The sequence below is a fragment of the Hemitrygon akajei genome, chromosome 14, assembly GCF_048418815.1.
Source record: "Hemitrygon akajei chromosome 14, sHemAka1.3, whole genome shotgun sequence".
Lineage (NCBI taxonomy): Eukaryota > Metazoa > Chordata > Chondrichthyes > Myliobatiformes > Dasyatidae > Hemitrygon > Hemitrygon akajei.
The window spans coordinates 104,939,042-104,958,871 of record NC_133137.1 but is presented as its reverse complement, the minus strand read 5'-3'; the positions used below and the strand labels follow the sequence as shown (position 1 = coordinate 104,958,871).

The 19,830-nt window shown below is 38.6% G+C and overlaps 1 protein-coding gene across 1 annotated transcript in view; it reads right to left on the bottom strand.

Annotated features, from left to right (window-relative positions):
- snd1 (staphylococcal nuclease and tudor domain containing 1) overlaps nt 1-19,830 on the bottom strand; it is a 1,008,210-nt gene that overhangs the window by 268,801 nt on the left and 719,579 nt on the right. Inside the window, exon 17 of the mRNA XM_073066877.1 lies at nt 18,277-18,465. Within this exon, the coding sequence (XP_072922978.1) occupies nt 18,277-18,465 (189 nt within the window). The remainder of the gene's footprint in view (nt 1-18,276; nt 18,466-19,830) is intronic.

Below are 19,830 nucleotides of genomic sequence, written 5' to 3'. Positions count from 1 at the left end.
CGTTGAAAGAAACTTCTACCTTGCTGTTGAGAGGTTCCCCAGCATGATAAGATGGACTCCTGAATTCAAAATCTACCATGTTATGATGTTTCACTCTACTGTCTACTTGCATTGCACTTTCTCTGCAACTGAAACATTGCTCCTGCATTCTGTAATTAGCTCAATGCATTGTTGAATTGATGTGCATAAGCTGAGTGCAAGGTAAGTTTTTCACTGTACCTTGGCACATATGACAAAAAGAAACCAATTTACCAACTTAAAATCACAGTTTGAGTTCAGGGGCAAAATAACAGCCACAGGCAGTTCTGATCCTTATATGACAAAATCACATAATACCCACATATGACAATAATAAATCAATTCCATTCCCAAGAGAGAAACATCACCAATTTTGCATTTTCCTTTGGTAAGCAAATACTGAAGTGTGTATGTCAATTGCTAAAAATATAATGAATGAATGAATGAAATTAATTTATTTCGGTCAGTACAAACGTAACAAAAAGCATCATTTACAATGATGATTTCATAGGACAAAATTACGACAAAAAAACAGATATTCTTTAAAACAGACCGAAAGGGTGAAGATACAGCTTATTACGCCTACCCCTCTTACTTATACAACAACATTTTGGCATCAATTATCACATCAAAAACAAAAAATTTCATAATCTTTTAACACAAAATCCAATTCCAAATATCATTTATTTACATTACTCCCATTCATTTTAAATCATGTATTTTATACTTGTTCATTAAATAATTTTTTAAACTTGTTAACTGTAGTGCACGTTTTTAATTTCTTGCATAGATTCACCCCTCTGACTGAAATACAATGATTTTTAACATTTGTTCTTATCCTTCGTTTTTGAAATATACATGTTCCTCTCAAATCATGTTGACTTTCTCTCATTTCAAACCACCTTTGGATACTTTGTGGTAGCTGTCCATTTTTTACTTTATACATAATTTGTATTATTTTAATACGTACAAAATCTCTGAATTTTAAAGTGTTTAGTTGAATGAATAGTGGATTGGTTGGCTCATAATAACTTGTCTTATTTACAGTTCATATAACTTTTTTGGAGTAGAAAAATTGAATTTGTATTTATTTTGTATTGTATTTCACCATAACACTACACGGTAAGTCATGTATGGGACTATAAGTGAACAGTATAATGTACAGGTAGTCCCCAAGTTACGAACGTCCGACTTACGGACAACTCGTACTTACGAACTGAGGAAGGAGAACGCCATCCGCCATTTTAAGTCGGATTGCGACGCCATCCGCCATTTTAAGTCGTTGCCGTTGACACTGTGTTGAGTGTTTAACTTAGTATTTGGCTTAAATTTTTCTTAGTAAGATTCACCCTGACCCCGCCTGCCCCCCCCCCCCCCATTCTGGTCGGCTGGTGGCGCAGTGAGATCAGCATTGGGCTGGAGAACGGAGTTTCCCCGAGTTCGATTCAGTGATAGACTGTTCCTGTGCCGGGTTGATGTCGAGCTCACAACTCGACCTCGTAAAAAAAACCACTCACACCTCCAGTTTAAATTCCCATGCGGAATATTGTGGATGATCAAATACCCAAACCCAGCACAGCCCCCACTTGTCCCATTTAACCTGTCTCAGTGCGGTGCAGTTTAGGACCCGGGGAATTCAGTGCGGTGGTCCTTAGGACTCAGCTGACTTGGGGAGCCGGCGGAGCTCGGGACCCGCCGCCCGCAGTGTTTCTGTTCCATTGACGGGAAGTGATCACGATTGAGAATAAAGTGGAAATAATAAAGCATTTAGAAAGAAGTGAAATGTCATCGGTCATTGGAAAAGCGTTAGGCTACAGTCGGTCAACGATCGGAACAATTTTAAAGGATAACGGATAAAGTGAGAATAATGGAGCATGTGAAAGGCACTGCCCCGATGAAAGCTACAATTATTACTAAGCAACGCAGTTGTTTAATTATTGGAATACATACGTTTCTTAAATGTTTTATATGAATAGAAAGGTAAAATATATACTATATACTAAGACAAACATTTGACTAACTGACGCTAAATAATACCGGATGTACTTGTTCCGACTTCCGTACAAATACAACTTAAAGACGGACTCAGGAATGGAACTCGTACATAACCCGGGGACTGCCTGTATACAAAGATTCCTGATTTAAGAAATCTTGTGCTTTGTACAGTATTGCAATAAATTTTGACATTTTTGCTTTAACATAATTTATTTGTGGTTTCCAGCTTAATTTACTATCTATTACCACTCCTAAAAATTTTGTTTCAGATACCTTATCCAAAATCAATCGAACACTTGCCTCTGAAATATTATTCCAGAATACTGTGTTTTAAGAAACAGAAATCAACCCTTATCCATCTAATATTAAATTTTGCTTTAAAAAAATGATTTTAATATATAATTGCACATTAATTACTCTCTCAGATACAAGTCATAACCCTACTGGGCTCTTCCTATTGTCATTATTACAAGCTTGCTCCTAACAAAGAGGGATTTTTTATTTTGTTGATTTAAGCTTTTCTGATGTTTCATTTCACTGTCATAAAAATCAACTGAGAAAAATATTTCTTCCACCCTTGCTAATCTCTGTTCCAGGGGAGAGGTTACCAGAAGTTAAAAAGTTGGCATCACCATCGATTTCCCTAACTTCTGGTATGCACTGTCCTCTTTTCCTCCCCATCCTTTGTTTTCTTTCATTCCTGTAGCTCCTTCACTCCTTCCTTTCCCTCACCTCCCTCGCTTTCCAGTCTCCTTCTCTTTATTTCAGTTTATTGCCCTCTCCTATCAGATTCCTTTTCTTCAGACCTTTGCCTCTCCCACCTATCACCTCCGAGTTTCTCAAATCATTCTCCTTCAATTCCTCCATCTCCACCCCTCTCTCCTAGACTCGCTGATCACCTTCAGCTCATGCTCCTCACCTCCCTCTATCTTTTATTCTGGCTTCTGCTCTCTTCCATAAATGCTGCCTGACCCGCAGTGTTCAACCAGCATTTTGAATGTGCTGCTAAAGATTTCCAGCACCTGCAGATCCCTTGTGCCTCCTACCAGTTTCATCACTGACTTGCAATAAGCAGTGGAGATAGAATTTGGTCAATTCCCATGCAATAACCTGTCTACTGCCGAAATCTTTACGTCTGTACTTTTGGATACTCTGATGATCTCTTGCACTGGCTTTTATTTTACATTCACCATAAATTATGACCCCCCATAAAATTAAACTGCTTAAATCCTAAGTGTCACTCACCATCATCCCCTTTGTCTGAGACTGAAAGTTTCTCTAACAATTCACATTTTCTCAAGATCCTCTCCAACTCTCAATTACTGTTGGTCTTGCTCTCCACCCATCACCACTTCACCATTGGACATTTTGAATTAAATCAGTTCACATTTCTTAAGAACTTGGAAAGAGGCAATTCTACCCAAAAGGTATATACGAGCTCTCAGAACAATTCTATTCACCATTGTTTTCCAACAGTACATTCATCCACTAGGAGTAATTTACAGAGATAATTAACCTCTAACCCAGCACCCCTTTGGGATACAGGGTGAAACAGGTAAATCCAGGGGAAACCCAAGCGGTCAAAGAACATGCAAATTGTACACAGAACAGCACCGGAGGTTAGGATCAAACCAGGGATTGCAGCCCACAATCTCCTTATCTTACAATTCCTTCCTAAATCGAGTGAACAGCCAGGGTGGAAATGGCTAATTTAAGAAGGCATAATTTTAGTTGATTGGAAGAAATTATAAGGGCGGGGATGTCAAAGGCAAGTGCCCTACACAGAGAGTGCTGAGTGCGCGGAATGCCTGTCTAGGGGTACATTGGGGGCAGGTACATTAGGGGCATTGAAGAAAATTTTAGATACACACATCAATGATAGAAATTGGAGGGCTTTGTCGGAGGGAACAGTTAGACTGATCTTAGGGTAAAAGATTGGCAAAACATTGTGGGCTATAGAGCTTGTGCTGTGCTGTAATGTTCTATGTTCCCTAAATTCTTCCTGCTTCTACACTCCTTCACTTGAAGTCTACCTTACAATCCACTTTTTTGACAATGCATTTTGGCATCCCAAGTAATATTTCGACTTTTGGCTGCATGTGCATTTTAAATATATCATGCATCCTAAGTGTTCATACTCATTCTGCTCCATTGAGTATTCTGACTCAATGAAAGGTACAAGTCAGGCGAAAGTGTCAGGACTAATGATTGGGTTGGGATCATTTCAAGGTCACTGATTTGCCACAGAGCCCTGAATAATTCTGAATTGAAATGTGAACAAACTAATTTGCTTAAGCAAGTCAGTATTAAGATGTGATTGTTTCACTGTTCTCTCTACTGTGTGTCATGAAAACTCTTAAAGGTCATCATTTAATGACACTTCACAAAGAAAAAAAATCAGTAAAAAAAAATTGCACGGTACAAAATTTGAGCAAAGTAAGCACTTTGCCTCTGACCTGTAGATTACAGAATGTTCCCCATGTGATAGTGATGAGAGCTCGTACTTTTCTACATTCTACATTACAGGCACGTAATACTACCATGATACCAAAAACAAAGAGATCTCTGTCACTCCAATTAACCCAACCTCAATGTGAAAGGCAACTAAGAGAGAACTTTTTTTTGAGAAAGTTGGCAGCAAACCAGATTTTTAGAAAATGACAAAAAAAAAGGTCCAGATTTATTCAAGAATCCCAGAGGTGAATTACAAAACGTAACTGCACTTACTGCACAGCGGGAACTAAAATCACAGACAAGCCCTAGGATGCTATTGGCCTCAAAAGACCTGCCCTTGCTTTCACAATCTGAGTAAAAATGACACCTCCTCATTTGTTTTGGCTGCTTCTCATTGACTATTCTGTAACTGCTATCCAGAGACTAAGCCAAGATCAAGAAGGGACTTAGGCCTGTAGGATTCAATGGGGGTGGCTGGTGAGGGGTGGTGGGTTTTAAAAAAAAAAGGAGGGGTTACATCCAAGGTTTGACAGTGCATTCAAACACAGGATGCAGTTTTGTGTCTGTGACCTAGATTATCTACTGCAAACATCACAAAGTACTGTTTAAAGTAAATTTATCATCAAAGTACATGTATGTTACTAAACCTCACCATCTCCAACAGGATCCCACCACCAAGCAAATCTTTCCCTCTCCTCCCCCCTCCCCCCACTTTCCGCTTTCCACATAGATCGCTCCCTATGTGACTCCCTTGTTCGTTTGTCCCTCCTCACTGATTTCCCTCCTGGCACTTATCCTAGCAAGCAGAACAAGTGCCATACCTGCCCCTACACCTCCTCCCTAACTACCATTCAGGACCCCAAGCAGTTCCTTCCAAGGTGACACTTCGCCTGTTGAGTCTTTTTGGTCACCTACTGTATCCAGTGTGGCCTCCTGTACATCAGAGAGACCCGACGTAGATTGAGAGACCGCTCCGCCAAGCAACTACACTACATGCACCAAAAAAAAGGAGGACCTCCTGGTGGCCACTCACTTCAAATTCAACTTGTCATTCCAAGAGGTCAATCCATGGCTGCCTCTTCTGTTGTGTTGAGGACACATTCAGGTTGGAGGAGCAACTCCTTATATTCCATCTAGATAGCCTCCAACTTGATGGCATGAACATTGATTTCTCGAACTTCTGATAACTGCCCCCTTCACCTCTCCTCCCATTCTCCTCTCTCAACTCATCTCCTTACCTGCCCATCATCTCCCTCTGGAGATCCCCCCCCTCCTTTCTTCCATGGTCTCCTACCCTCTATCAGATTTCCCCTTTTTCAGCCCTTTATCTCTTTCACCAATCAACTTCCCAGCTCTTTACTTCACCACTCCCCCTCTCTCGGTTTCACCTATCACCCACCTCCTAATGCTTCTTCCTACCCTCCCCCCACCACCTTATTTTGACTTTGCATCTTTTTTTCAATCCTGATGAAGTGTTACGTCCCCCTATTGGCCCTGGTCTAGGAGAGTTGGGGGAAGCAACAGAAAACCAGGTCCACGCTTAGTGTGGTGTGGTGTTTGTAATGGGAAAAGGACAAGGCAGACACAGGCTGTCCTATTTGCAGTAGATTTCCAGAAGTGACCCAGTGCAACCAATTCCAAGGGAGTAATCCAAAAGCCAAAATCCACAATATGCAAACACAGGTCAGAACACTAAGGCAATGAGGAAAGCTGGATAGAGTGAGAACAGATAACAAAAACACAGGTGCACACCGACTGGTGCGGGCACGTAACACAAAGGATCTCAACTTGAAACATCAACTGTTCACTCTTTGCCACAGATGCTGCTAGGCCTACTGAGTTCATCCAGCATTTTGTGTGTGTTGTTCTATGTTACCAGATATAAACCGGAGATTAATTTTCTTGCAGGTATACTCAATAAATCCAATAGCCACAATAGAATAAATGAAAGACCACACCAACAAGGCACACAGTGTGCAAAAAGAAAGAGAGTAAAAATAAATAAACAAACAAACAAGCAAGCAATAAAGAGAACATGAGATGAAGAGTCTTTGAAAGTGAGTCTATAGGTTCAGTAATAGAGCAAGTGAAGTTATCCCCTTTGGTTCAGCAGCCTGATGGTTGAGGGGTAATAACTGTTATTGAACCTCTTTCAGCACTAACACTAAATCCTCCATATTTACTATCAGGATACACCTGCTGATATCAGCTTCATCTCCCAAGCCAACATCCTCAACAGAGGGGGCTTAGGTTAGTCTCTGTTACACAGGTTATGCTATTTGCATGCCTGATAACAGACTCCTGAAACAGATGCCCTAATTTGAACTCTGTCATGAAAGGAGATTACCAAGCAAACACAGAAAGTACATCTTCACCAACTCCTGGGATTCTTTGGTCTGTGCACACTCAAACGGGAGGGTAGCATTTGGATGGCATTGAGAAGCTTTAGACCATGCATCAAGAGCAAAGAGAATCCTTGTGTAAGGGGCGTAGTGAGCATAGCACTTCCAAACCACAGTACCCGCCTGCTCTGGTAGTCACTTCCTGACAAATCTGTGGAAGAGTCTATGGTTCTCACATTAGCCACCATAGAATCCACTGAACTAAAGAAGAAATTAGTCTCTCAGAAGGCCATGAACTGCCGAAGGAACTATGCTTTCACGTTAAATTCTATTGACAAAATTGCCTGATTGACAATGTATTGCGATTTTTGCCAAATTAGTTATATAGCCTATTGAACTTGTAATGAACTTGTAATGAAGCACTAAGTATCAACACAGGAACATTCAGCCACATTCAGAGGAATTAGGTCAAGTAGAAATTTGTGCAAAGACAACTCCTCCTCACTCTGCGGAAATGAGAGCAGTCTTTAAAGTCTCTGCCCTCAGCTACAGGAAACTCAACTTACAATATGGCACCCTCGCCTACACTCTCCTCTTCTCTGAAAGCATGGATGGCCCATGGCCCCACCTCTACAGGTACACCAAGCGCAACAGGCAGATCCATTTCCGTCACATCATTGCTAGTCTGAACTAAAACAACATCTTTTTCCCACCACTGGGTCAAACTGCCATTCCATGATCAAAACTTTACCTAACACTTTAACAGTACTTAAAATTTACAAATTTCAGCTTTATTGAACAGTTAGTAGGAAAAGAAAAGGAAAAAATAAAAAAAAGAGCACAATACAGTTAACCCAGTCAAAATGTGCACACAAGTTGGAGCTCAACTTGAAGTTGTCCTTAACTGGTTACACTGGACCCACAGTCTGCGAGAAAGCACTCACCACCTTCCAAACGTTGCTCGAAATCCATCTCAAATAAACGGGCTCCCCCAGCAGAGTACTGATCCTTCCTCCTTGAAGTCAGTCATTTGCACAAAGCACCTTGTGCAACGGGGATGGCATCCACAGCCATTTTCCCCAGTCTTCTCCCAGCTCCTGTCAAGAAGACCTTGACCTACTCCAGTGTCCATCACAAAAACCTCTCTGGCCAGCGTACTCTAGCAATTCCACCATCCTGATTGGATGACTCTACCTTCCTAAGCATGAACATCACAACCTCTTATGTTTAAGTCAAATCCAAACAGGCTGAAAGCAACACAGATTGCTCTTACAGAACTACTAAAATGAAATACCCACAGCATAGCAGTAAAAATCTTAAACAGGGCATCACAGAATTAATTGTGGAAGAGACCAGTTAGAAAGAATGGCTTGATTCTCAAGGTGTCAATTCTATGCAACTTGGAATTCAAAATAAACATTGATTAAAAACACATATATTTGCATTTTAAAAAGGGCAAAATGATTGTGAACATACTCAGATCTAACAGATTACAGCAATTTAAATAATTGTCCTTCTCCATACTCAGAACTCCCTGAGAAAGCACTCCCTGCAACATACGGGAGTGCACAACATTGGTGTCATTTAGAGCCCCTAAACCTGGACAATTACGACAAAGAGCAGGCAATATGAATATTGACAACTCCTCACAGTGCCCCTTCTTTAAGGGGCAGATTCAGTGCAAATTACAAGTACTACATTTTTCTCATCAGCCACCTAAAGAATGGGAAACTGTGCCACTTTCTGCTTAAATCATTCCATACAATGGGAGTAAGTGAATCCAGTATCATTTATACATGGAAATTGATGATACACACATCTCAAAACATTTGGAAATAAGCTTCCTTTTGAAGAATGGTTACACGATATGCAAAAAATTAAGAGAAAGCAGCTTGCATATCTCACCATTTTCTTCAGAGGCAAGTGGAATCAAGCTAATCACAACAAACGATAAAGCACATTGGTAGATCATTGAAATAGGCATTCAAATCGGACATTTGAAAGGAGGACAATGTTATGTCTTGTAACTCCAAAACATTAAACTAATTGAAAGAAAAAGATGGGAGCCCAGAATTTGTTTCTTTACTTTAAGTAGGGCACACACATATAATGTGGTAGCTTGAAAATGTTATTCATAATCATTTACAGATAACCCTTAGTGAATTACTCAAACACGAATGCTTAATCAAACAATATATTTACGATGTTACTCAAATATTACTGAATTATGAAAAACACAACAGAAAGGTGGAAAAATCACTAAATAAGGAGAACTTAGAGGGATGATTCTCACACATTTTAAGAGGAGCGCAGATAATCTAAGAAAGAGACATTCCAGAATGTCAATCTAACTGCCATATCCGGGGATGATGACTCAAATGTAAGGGAATATCTATTGTCCAGACAGTCAATCCAATCAGGGCTAATCAAAGAAAAGAGTGATGCACAAGAAAACAACAGGAACAGGCAACTCTACCCCTCAAGACTACTGCATCATTACTGCCAATGTGGTAACCTATGCAGGCCACAAATTCTCTTCTACACCAGACCCCATAACTCTCAATTCATTGACTTTTCAAATATTTATTTACCTACACGTTAAATATATCTCATGATCTTGACAGAGAATACCAGAGATTCACTACCATCTGAAGGAAGTAATTTCTATGAACCTCCGTTTTAAATGAACAACCCCTTATTTTGTAGCTTTCTTCCCTTAAACACAACTCTCCCAATACCGGAAGCATCTTACATCAAGTTCCCATATGTTTTTACAAGTCTAAATAAGTCCACCTGTCATTTTCCTAAATTCCAAGGAATCCAACCTAAATGGTCTAAACTTTCTTGATAGGGCAATCTTCTCACCTGTATTTTCATTATTCTTGTTTTCAAATTATGGATTAGATGTAAGGAAGCAATTATTCTGTCCTTTCATTCTTTTCACTGATGCACACGATATCTCAAAACACATCAGAAATTAAGCTTCTTTCTGAAGAATGGTTGTATGTAAATCTTTAAGACTGGTATAGAATATATTAAATGTATAATAACAACAATGGAAAGCAAATACTCTTTTGAGTGTTTGGTGGGAAATGTACAATACACTTCTGACCATTACTTGGGCTGGGAGGCCTAATCCTATTACAAAGTTAAAACTATACAATACCTTTGAAACCAGGAAGGTAAATTAAGAAGGTTTTTAAATAAGTTGGAGTCCAGAACTTTCTAAACAGAGGGCGAGAATCTAAAAGCAAGGAAGTCTTGTTAAATGTTGCAAAACATTAGTTAGGCCTCAAATGAAATAGTGTGTTCAATTTCGGGCACCATACTTGAAGGAGAAGATACAGGTGTTATCAAAGAAAATGTGAGAGATTCATATCACATTAATAGGGAAATTATGAGGAGAGATTGAAAAAGCTAAAATTGTCATCCCTGGAGCAAAAGGTGGTCAAGAGTCTCACAAAAATGTTCAGTTCTGTTGAGTAAGGAAAGAGGTTCACTGTCCAGTCACAGTATGGTCGAAAATGGGGAAAATGGGACTAATTGTATCTGGCTCGGATCAGAAGGCCACCTATATTAAATCACTTTACGTAATCAGGCCTCAGGGCACATCAAAATTATCTTGAACAAATAGTGCCCATTGTACCTCATTGTAGAACACCACAAATTTGACCTGCCCTGTCTGTACCCTGCTTCTCTAACAACTTCCAAACTTTGCCTGACCACTCATTACATGTGCAGTTCAGCCAGTCTAATATATGTCAGGGCTTTATATTCACTTAGACATTAAGCTCCTAAAGTTTTAATTGAATGAAAACACGTGGGCCATGCTATCCAAAATTATATTTGTAAAAAGCTTCCTTGTGTTACAATAAATCAGTGGTACCAACATTTTTTGAGTTAAGGCTGGGGACCATGTTCCTAATCCAAATAATCCCTGAACCCCACAAATAAATATTTTATATTAACCATATACAGTCAATTATTGCTATTTTAGTCATACAGATGAAAACATCATATAGTTTATTAATAGCCCACGTTCTGTTCAGTCTGCTACCCACTAACAAGCTATTAATAGTTTCCTTATTTAAAACACAAGGAAATGGGATGTAGTTTATTTGCTTGAAATCATCTTTCTTAACCTTTTTATCAATTTTGGAAAGTCAGTAATAATCAGACCCTATTACCAAATAACAGCTGATCATTGATTTTAAAATATCCATTATTCAACAAAATAAATTTAACTTTAATTATTAAAACAGTGCTAATTCACCTCTTCTCCAAGCCCTTACTCATTATTTTTGTTTTATACTTGCTTTCTCCTCTACTAATTGACTCTCTGATTCACATGAAATTCTGTTTGACAGTTTCCAAATCAGTCCATTAAAAGTTTGAAATTTCAATGAGTTTGTTTACATCATCTCTGCCAAAATCCTTGATCCTGTCAACTTCTAGGCTACTTTCAGCCAGTTTACTAATAGGATGGCAGGTCAGTCAAGACCATGAAGCACAAGTAAGACAGCTTCTGGATTTCAAGTAAGTAATATCAAAATAAAACTTTCCATGGAGAAGACCACTAGTAAACTTGCAGTTCTAAAAATCAGGTCAAGGCATTTACTTACACTTATGTGATGCTGTTCATAGCACATAAACGAGACATTTCTCCAGGACAAATAAATGAGTGAACCTTCCTAGCCTGTCACAATGTCCCCTCCAACCTCGTGGAAGTTCTATTAGCATCACATCACAAAGAGTTCAACAGATACACCCAAATATTGTGCATTTGCTACAAACCAACACAATTAGAGGGTACTTAATTCTCCAATTACAACAAAATAAGAAATAAAGTAGTAAGAGCAATAAAAGCAAACAGCACCTTGGGCCTGCTCTACCCTGCAAGAATACATGGTAGGCTGCCATGGCACCACAGCGGTTAGCGTGACATTATTACAGCCCAGGGATGTCTCAGATTTCATTTCTGGCACTATCTGTAAGGAGTCTGTACGTTCTTCCTGTGATCATGTGGGCTTCCCCTGGGTGCTCCAACTTCCTCTCACAGTCAAAAGACTTACTGTTTTAGTAGGTTAATAGATCATTGAATAGGTTAATGTTAAAATAGATGGGTCGCTGGGCAGCGCAGTTCATTGGTCCAGAAGGGCCTGTTCAAAGTAAAATAAAACAAAAGTACAGCACCGCAACCTCTGAACTCTCCATAGACCAAGCAACTGTTCTTCTTGGCTTCAACTGCATTCAATCTTTCAGCTTACACAAATTTCTAAGATAAATAATTCCAAAAATTCACAACAATCAAGAGAAAACTGTTTCATCTCTACTTAAACAGGTAAGCTCTTATTCCAAAACAATGCACTTCTCTCCAATTTCTAGATTCCTGCATGAGGGAAAACATTCATCCTGTGAAACATCTTTGGAATTGTGTCTGTTTCATTTAGAATACTTTTCATTCTTCTACACTCCAATCTTCATTGCATTTGGATGGATTACATCTCAAAAAATTAAGGATGAATGTGCTTGCAGTGGGTTTGCCGGTTCTGCTTGGTTCTGGGATGAGAACTTCCAAGAGAATTCAGAAAGGATGAAGCATTGCAGGAACTGATAGAAAAGTGGTAAGTGAAACTAATAAGTAGGCACAAAGGCAAGCAGCAAATTGGGTCAAATATTGAAAATTGTTAAAAAGGAAAAATTACAGGTACATCACAACAAGGTTCTGTAGATGAAATAATGGCACCAATAGAGTATGATCTATCTGCATGTCATTACAAATCTGTTGTTGCAGGGTGACCAGTGACCAAAGCTGGAGGCCGAATGTTGAAGAATGTAAAACATTTCGGAAGAGCTGGTACATGAAAGACAATGGCGGTAGGGCAATCCTATTGATAAAGGATGGAACCAGAAGTGATGCGAAATAATCTTGGCTCAGCAGACCGTAACTTAGAATTACAATCAATTTGTTTTGAGCTAAGATAAGTAAAGAGCAGAAACACTGGCAGGAATTATTTATAGGTCACCAAATAATAGTTACAATATTTCTGTGACATAAATCAAGAAAGTAGAACTGCATGCAACAGGGGTAATACAAAACTCATAAGAAACATTTTTATATATGGTCAGGACAAGTGAAATTAACAGCAATAAACTAGGGGATATTCAGGGAATGTATACATGATGTTTTTCAATGTCATGTTGAGAACCAACTGGGAAAAGGGACATTTTATGGAATGAGAAAGGATTAATTGATAGTCTTGTTGTAAAATGATTTCTGGGGAAGAGTGACAATGATACAATTTCACAACGAGTTTGCAAATCTAGGGTCTTAAAATCTACGCAGAGCGAACTGTGAAAGTACAAGGAGCGAGTTTGTTGTGGTTGGTGGGGAAAATACATTAAAAGGTATGAAGGCTGACAGACATTTAAATAAATAATGTATCAAAAAACATTATTTTAGGGTAGCATTTTAGAGTGGGGGGCAAGGGCAAGTAACTGACAAAGGCAGGACAGAATTTTAGAGTCAACTTGCAAGAAACATATAATTGGTTTGATTCTAAGAGTTTCTATGGGTTATGTAAAAAGGAAAAGATGAATAAGAGCAAAAGTGAGTCCTTTCAGACAAAGATGGGAGCATTTATAATGGGGAATAAGCTCTGAAGTTAACAATTATGTCCACCTTCACATGATACTACACGAAAAACTGCCAGAAACAACAGGAATTTAACAAGACAAAAGAAATATTAATAGGGAAAAAAGTTTGAGACACAAAATCCATTAGCCAATTATCTTCACCATAAGGTTTTATGATAGATACACTGAATATTTCAGTTATGGTGTACAAAATTTTATAGGTTCTAGAATTTGTCTTCTGATTTGGAGCTTAGAAAGTATACTGCCTGTGTCTTAAGCTAGGTCACAGGGGTGTGGCTAGGCATAGCTCAAATTCCATCTATAAATTTGCTGATGATGCAACCATTTTTGGTAGAGTCTCAGCTGGTGACGAGAGGGCGTACAGGAGTGGGATATGCCAACTAGTGGAGTGGTGTCGCAGCAACAAACTGGCACTCAACATCAGTAAGACGAGAGAGCTGATTGTGGACTTCAAGAAGGGTAAGACGAAGGAACACATACCAATCCTCAGAGGGATCAGAAGTGGAGACAGTGAGCAGTTTCAAGTTCCTGGGTGTCAAGGTCTCTGAGGACCTAACCTGGTCTTAATGGATCGATGCAGTTATAAAGAAGACAAGACAGCGACTATACCTCATTAAGAGATTGAAGAGATTTGGTATGTCAACAAATACACTCAAAAACTTCTAGAGCTGTACAGTGGAGAACATTATGACAGGCTGCACCACTGTCTGGTATGGGTGGGGGTGGGGGGGCGGGGGCTACTGCACAGGACTGGAAGAAACTGCAGAGGGTTGTAAATTTAGTTGATTCCATCTTGGATACTAGCCTACAAAGTACCCAGGACATCTTCAAAGAGTGATGTCTCAGAAAGGCTGTGGCCATTATTAAGGACTTCCAGCACCCAGGGCATGCCCTTTTCACATGTTACCATCAGGTAGGAGGTACAGAAGCCTGAAGGCACACACTGAGCGATTCAAGAACAGCTTCTTCCCCTCTACCATCCAATTCCTAAATGGACATTGAACCCTTGAACACTATCTCACTTTAAAAAAAAATATTATTTCTGTTTTTGTATGATTTTTAATCTATTCAACATACATATACTATAATTAATTTACTTATTTATTATTGTTTCTTTTTCTTCTATATTATGTTTTGCATTGAACTGTTGCTGCTAAGTTAACAAATTTCATGACACTTGCCGGTGATAATAAACCTGATTCTGATTAAGAAAGGAGTGAGAGAGTGAAACCAGAGACCTGTCAGATTGTTGTCACTGCCAGAGGAAAAAATTAACTCTATAATGAAAGGTGTAATAACCGAACACCTTGAAAAGTATACAAGACTGAGCAGAGTTAATATAGATTTATGAAAGGAAAATCATGTTTGGTTAAACTATTAGAATTTTTTTGCAGATGTGGCTAACGATATTCAGCTGCAAATTCCATGAGGTCTTGAGTACAGGATTAAAGCCATATGCAATGATATTAGGCCTTGGTGAGACTACATCCAGAACACAGAGCTTATTCTTTTGGTCTCCTTATCTAAAAATATATACCAGTGAAACTGATGAGACTGTTTCTTTTTTTTTGTGTATGATGAGACTGAGTAGACCAGGTAGTAATATCTGGAGTTGAAGAGATCTTATCAAATCCTGAAGAGGTTCACAGGTAGGATGCAGAGTGAATGTTTTCTGTTTGAGGACTCTGAACTAGCTCTAAATTCCATGGATCCCACATTACAGTTTGTTGCCCTGTATAATTATCAATTTATCCTAACCATTGCCTTTGTTAGCTAGCCAATTTGTCATCTATGGTAATATACTGTCCCAAATGCTATGAACTTTTAATCTGAATTATGGCATTGTCATGCATGCCTTTTGGAAATTGAAATAAGTTACATCCACTGGTTCCCTTTGTACACCATACCTATTATATCCTTAAAGAAAGCCAATAAATTTTCAAATCCTATATCACAGTAACAAATGAATTGGTGACATTTCAGTTCAACATGTAATTTATTCACATAAGCCTGCAATTTATGTAACATGAGCTGACACATTTATTGAAACACATTACTGAATTCTGTGTTAGACAAAAATGCCCTTTGAGGATTCAAGATTTAAGGTGGCATTAAGTTGTTTGTACTTCTTCCTCAAAACTTATGATTTACAAACCAATTCCTATGTCACTTTGTTACCCAGTGGTAGTTTCTGCACAGTGATGGTTTTACAAGAACACTTTGTTTCTTAGTTCCCCTATATGCTCCTCTCCTGCTGCAATACGATAGGGTCTTTTAAGAGGCTTTCAGATAGGTACATGGAGCTTAGTAAAATAGAGGGATATAGGAAAGCCTAATAATTTCTAAGGTAGGGACATGTTGGGCACAACTTTGTGGGCCAAAGGGCCTGTATTGTGCTGTAAGTTTTCAATGTTTCTATATTGCCTCCAGAAACATTGAACCCTTAATCAGGATTAATTAATTTATTCAGGGATACAGTGCAGAATAGGCTCTTCCAGCCCACTGAGCCACACTGGCCAGCAACCCACCAATTTTAACCCCAGTCTAATCACAGGACAATATACAATGGCCGATTAGTCTACTAACCGGTACATCTTTGGACTGTAGGAGGGAACCGGAGCTCCCAGACAAAACCCACATGCACGTGGGGAAGAGCTTGCTTACAGAGAACGTGGTAATTGAACTCCAAATTCTGAGGTCCCGAGCTGTAATAGCATCATTCTAATTGCTACGCTACTGTGGCACCCTACACTTCTGGCCACACTAGCCTGAAAAAGGCCAATTTTACCTAATCTCAGAAGCTAAGCAGGCTCAGGCCTGGGAATACCAGGTGCTGGTGGAGGTTTGCTTACAACCAAACAAGGATATAATTCATTAGCTTCAAAGCAAACCTAATGTTCAACAATTACCGATCATCTTTTAAGAGGTTAAAGATCTAGAGTATTCAAAATACTGACTAAAGTACCCAGGTGAAAGCTTTGCATTAGAATATATTATTACAAGAAATGAAAAATTAATACCGACAAGCTGAATACTCTCTTCTAACACCTAGATACAGTGGTAAAAGCATGAATATGCATCTTGCTATGTTAGGATGTTTAAAGCAGACTACAAGAAGGCCAATACACAGAAATGCAACCATGTGAGGATGAGGACATTAGGGTGGGTTAACACCATAAGATTTTCAGGCTGAAATGTGGTCAGCTCACAATGAAATTCATTGTTAATTTGCAACTCAGAAAAGGTGAGGAAATAAAAATAGAACACCTATTTCTGATGCATTCAAGCCAGAAGCCTCATCTTCACAATACCCAGATAATGATTAAAAATATGAGTAAAGTTAGAACTTGTTTTTCCATAAACTGGAACTTGTTTTCTTGTAAAGTGGATTGCTGCTTCACGCGGTGAGTTCACTGAGGACAGCAGGATTTAGATATGAAGAGGTCAGCTGTGAGTGAACAGCTGTCTGTGTTATCCAGAGTCAGAAGATACTCATCTGATGAACACAATCTGAGCAGGAGCCCACTAAAAGAATTTACATACTCAAAAAATTTTCAGATATCTAGAATTTACTGCATTCATGATCTATAAAAAGTTAACATTTTCTGAGTTCAATTCTTAAATGAAAGTAAATATCTCTACATTTATGCATTACCAAAGAATTGTTACTCTCATAATTCTGTGATCACATACGACTCATGCGAGTATTGGCAAGAGCTCTGCCCTAAATGGCCTTCTTCCATGCAGTCAACATTATTTTTAATTCTGGCAAAATACTACTATACACATAAACTGCCTCAAAAGAACTAAATTAGATTAGATGGGCAGCTTTATCTGGGAATATTCAAATTAAGGAATGGCTTTCATTCAATTAATTTGCAACATACACACCCACAGACAACAGAATGTTAAAAACAACAAAAACATTCAGCAAGTCTGCCAGCACTTGTGGAAGATGAAAGAATCTGTTCCTCTTCTCTCCATGCTGTCTGAAGATCTCTGTATTTTCAGATTTTTTAAAAAACTGTCATCATTTTAGTTTTCCAGCATTCACAGTATTGTTTTCTAAACCAATTTACAGCATGGGTATAGTGAAAATCACAAATACCTACAACATTTTAGAAATCGGTTCTACTTCGAGTTCCAAGGAGTGAACATCAATAGCCTGTCCTAATCCAACCATGTTGAACCACAGGCAAGAAAGCTCACCTCACCTCTACACGCTTACACAGAAGTTAAAGATATTCAGCATGTCCCTTTTGATCCTCACTCATTTTTATTCATGTACCACAGAAAACATCCTAACTGGATACATCACAGCTTGATGTGGCAACTGCTCTGCCTGTGACACAGCTCAGCACATCATAGAAACCAGCCTCCCTTCCATGGATTCTGTCTATACCTCTTGCTTCCTTGGTAAAGCAGCCACCATAATCAAAGACCCCACTCACCTCAAACATTTGCTCTTCTCCTGCCTCCCAACAGAAGAAGATACAAAAGCTTGAAAGCACATCCTGCTATGGTTTATGAGTATATTAAGATCAACTCTTGATCTCAGTCTACCCAAATTATGACATTGCGCCTTACTGTCTTATCTGCAGTGTACTTTTTCTGAAATTGGAACATAGAGTTTGCACTCTGTTACTGTCTGGGATTGAGCCACCTCAATTGTACTGTTCTAATGAATTAATTCGAATAAATAGCCTGCAAGACATATTTTTCACCATTCCTTGGTACATTTGACAATAATAAACCAATTTACCGAAAGTGAAATGTTGACAATCAAAAAGTTTTCCCATTCAAATCCTACCTTTTCCCGCTTGAGCTTAGCTGCCTCCTCAACCGACAAAAGTGCTTTATAGTAGGAACTCCGCTCTGCAGTAAAATGGACCTTCGATAGTGAATGCTCCACAAGGGCAACAGAGAGATTGACTCCGTCTATGTGCAACCAGCCAATGAAGTTGCCAGCTTTGTCCATGCTCTCTACTTCTACCTCCACCTGAAAAAGGAAGAGAACACTTCAGTAAATTGAATCACAAAACTTAAAAATTCAACAGATCAACTTAAAAAATATCCCTAAAACCTGCTTGAGAATGAAAACAAGATAATAAGTATAAAATACATATATGAGCAGTACAAATACAAAGAAAGTTTTTTTTTAAAATTCAAAATATGAGTGGCACTTGTTGATCTCTAACTGTCTTGAGGATACAAGAGTCCTCATTTGGAATCACTAGGTAAAATGAAGACCATGCAATACTTGAGTCACTGAGAACATCAAATGTGATTTTGAGATTATGAGGTAGACCAGCTAACAGGAATATGAAAGGAAGGACTTTGTTCACCAGAGTGACAAGGCAACAAAGTGTGAGGAAGCCTGTATTGACCAGACTAACACCCCTTTTCCATGATGATCATCAACCAAACAGCTTGCCTGTTACGCCAATCAGGAAACCAATGTTGATGGTGTCAGATTTATTGAATTCATTCACAACTAATTTTATTCATCAGATTATTGTTTGAGAGGCCACTCACAATGTAAGTGCTGACAGAATAATTGTGGTAACTTCATAAGTATTTCAATGCATGCTATCTTCTGTAGGCAACAATTGGAGTTTGTGAAAAAATACATTTTAGTACTTGGTAAATGATAGACAGCCTTTGTTGTAGAAATATGTCCATTAGAATGTGGTTTGTGCATCCCCTCAGCCAGCAGCAATGCTTGACTGGGCTGAACTTACCGTGAAAAACTGAGAGGTCTAATATCTTACATCATCCATGTCCTAAATTTAGATTTATTTTTACATAACTGGTTCTGTAATAATGACAGAGAAATGACAATGAGCTAGTAAGTGTAACTACCTCAAGTTACTGAATTAAACTGATTATAAAATGTCTCGCAGTATGAGCCATTTAGTAAAAGGGAGATCAAGGTGGAAGTGTTTTGGAAGAGAAAGAAGAGGACAAGCAAAGAGAGTAAATGGAAGGAGAAGGTGTATAGCATAAAGGGCAAGTAGTTAAAATGCAGACAAAGCAAAAGGGTACGTAATACTAAATGGGAGAAAGAAATTAATATAGAAAGTGAGGAGGAGGAGGAAAGGAACAAATAACAGCAGAAAAGGAAAAGCTAAACAAAAGAAAATACAAATATGATAATATTTAATCCTATCTTACATCAAACCCTAAACTGCATTTCGCCTTAAAGCATGAAAGCACATCTTTCACTAGAACAGTTAGGTTAATACTTCCCTATTTCCTTAGTTAAAAGAATATAAGCACGAAGAGCCTTAGAGAGAAAAAAAAAGTCACTATCTATGCCACTTAAAAGGTAGTTTCATTGAAAATGCAGTAAACTAGAATAAGC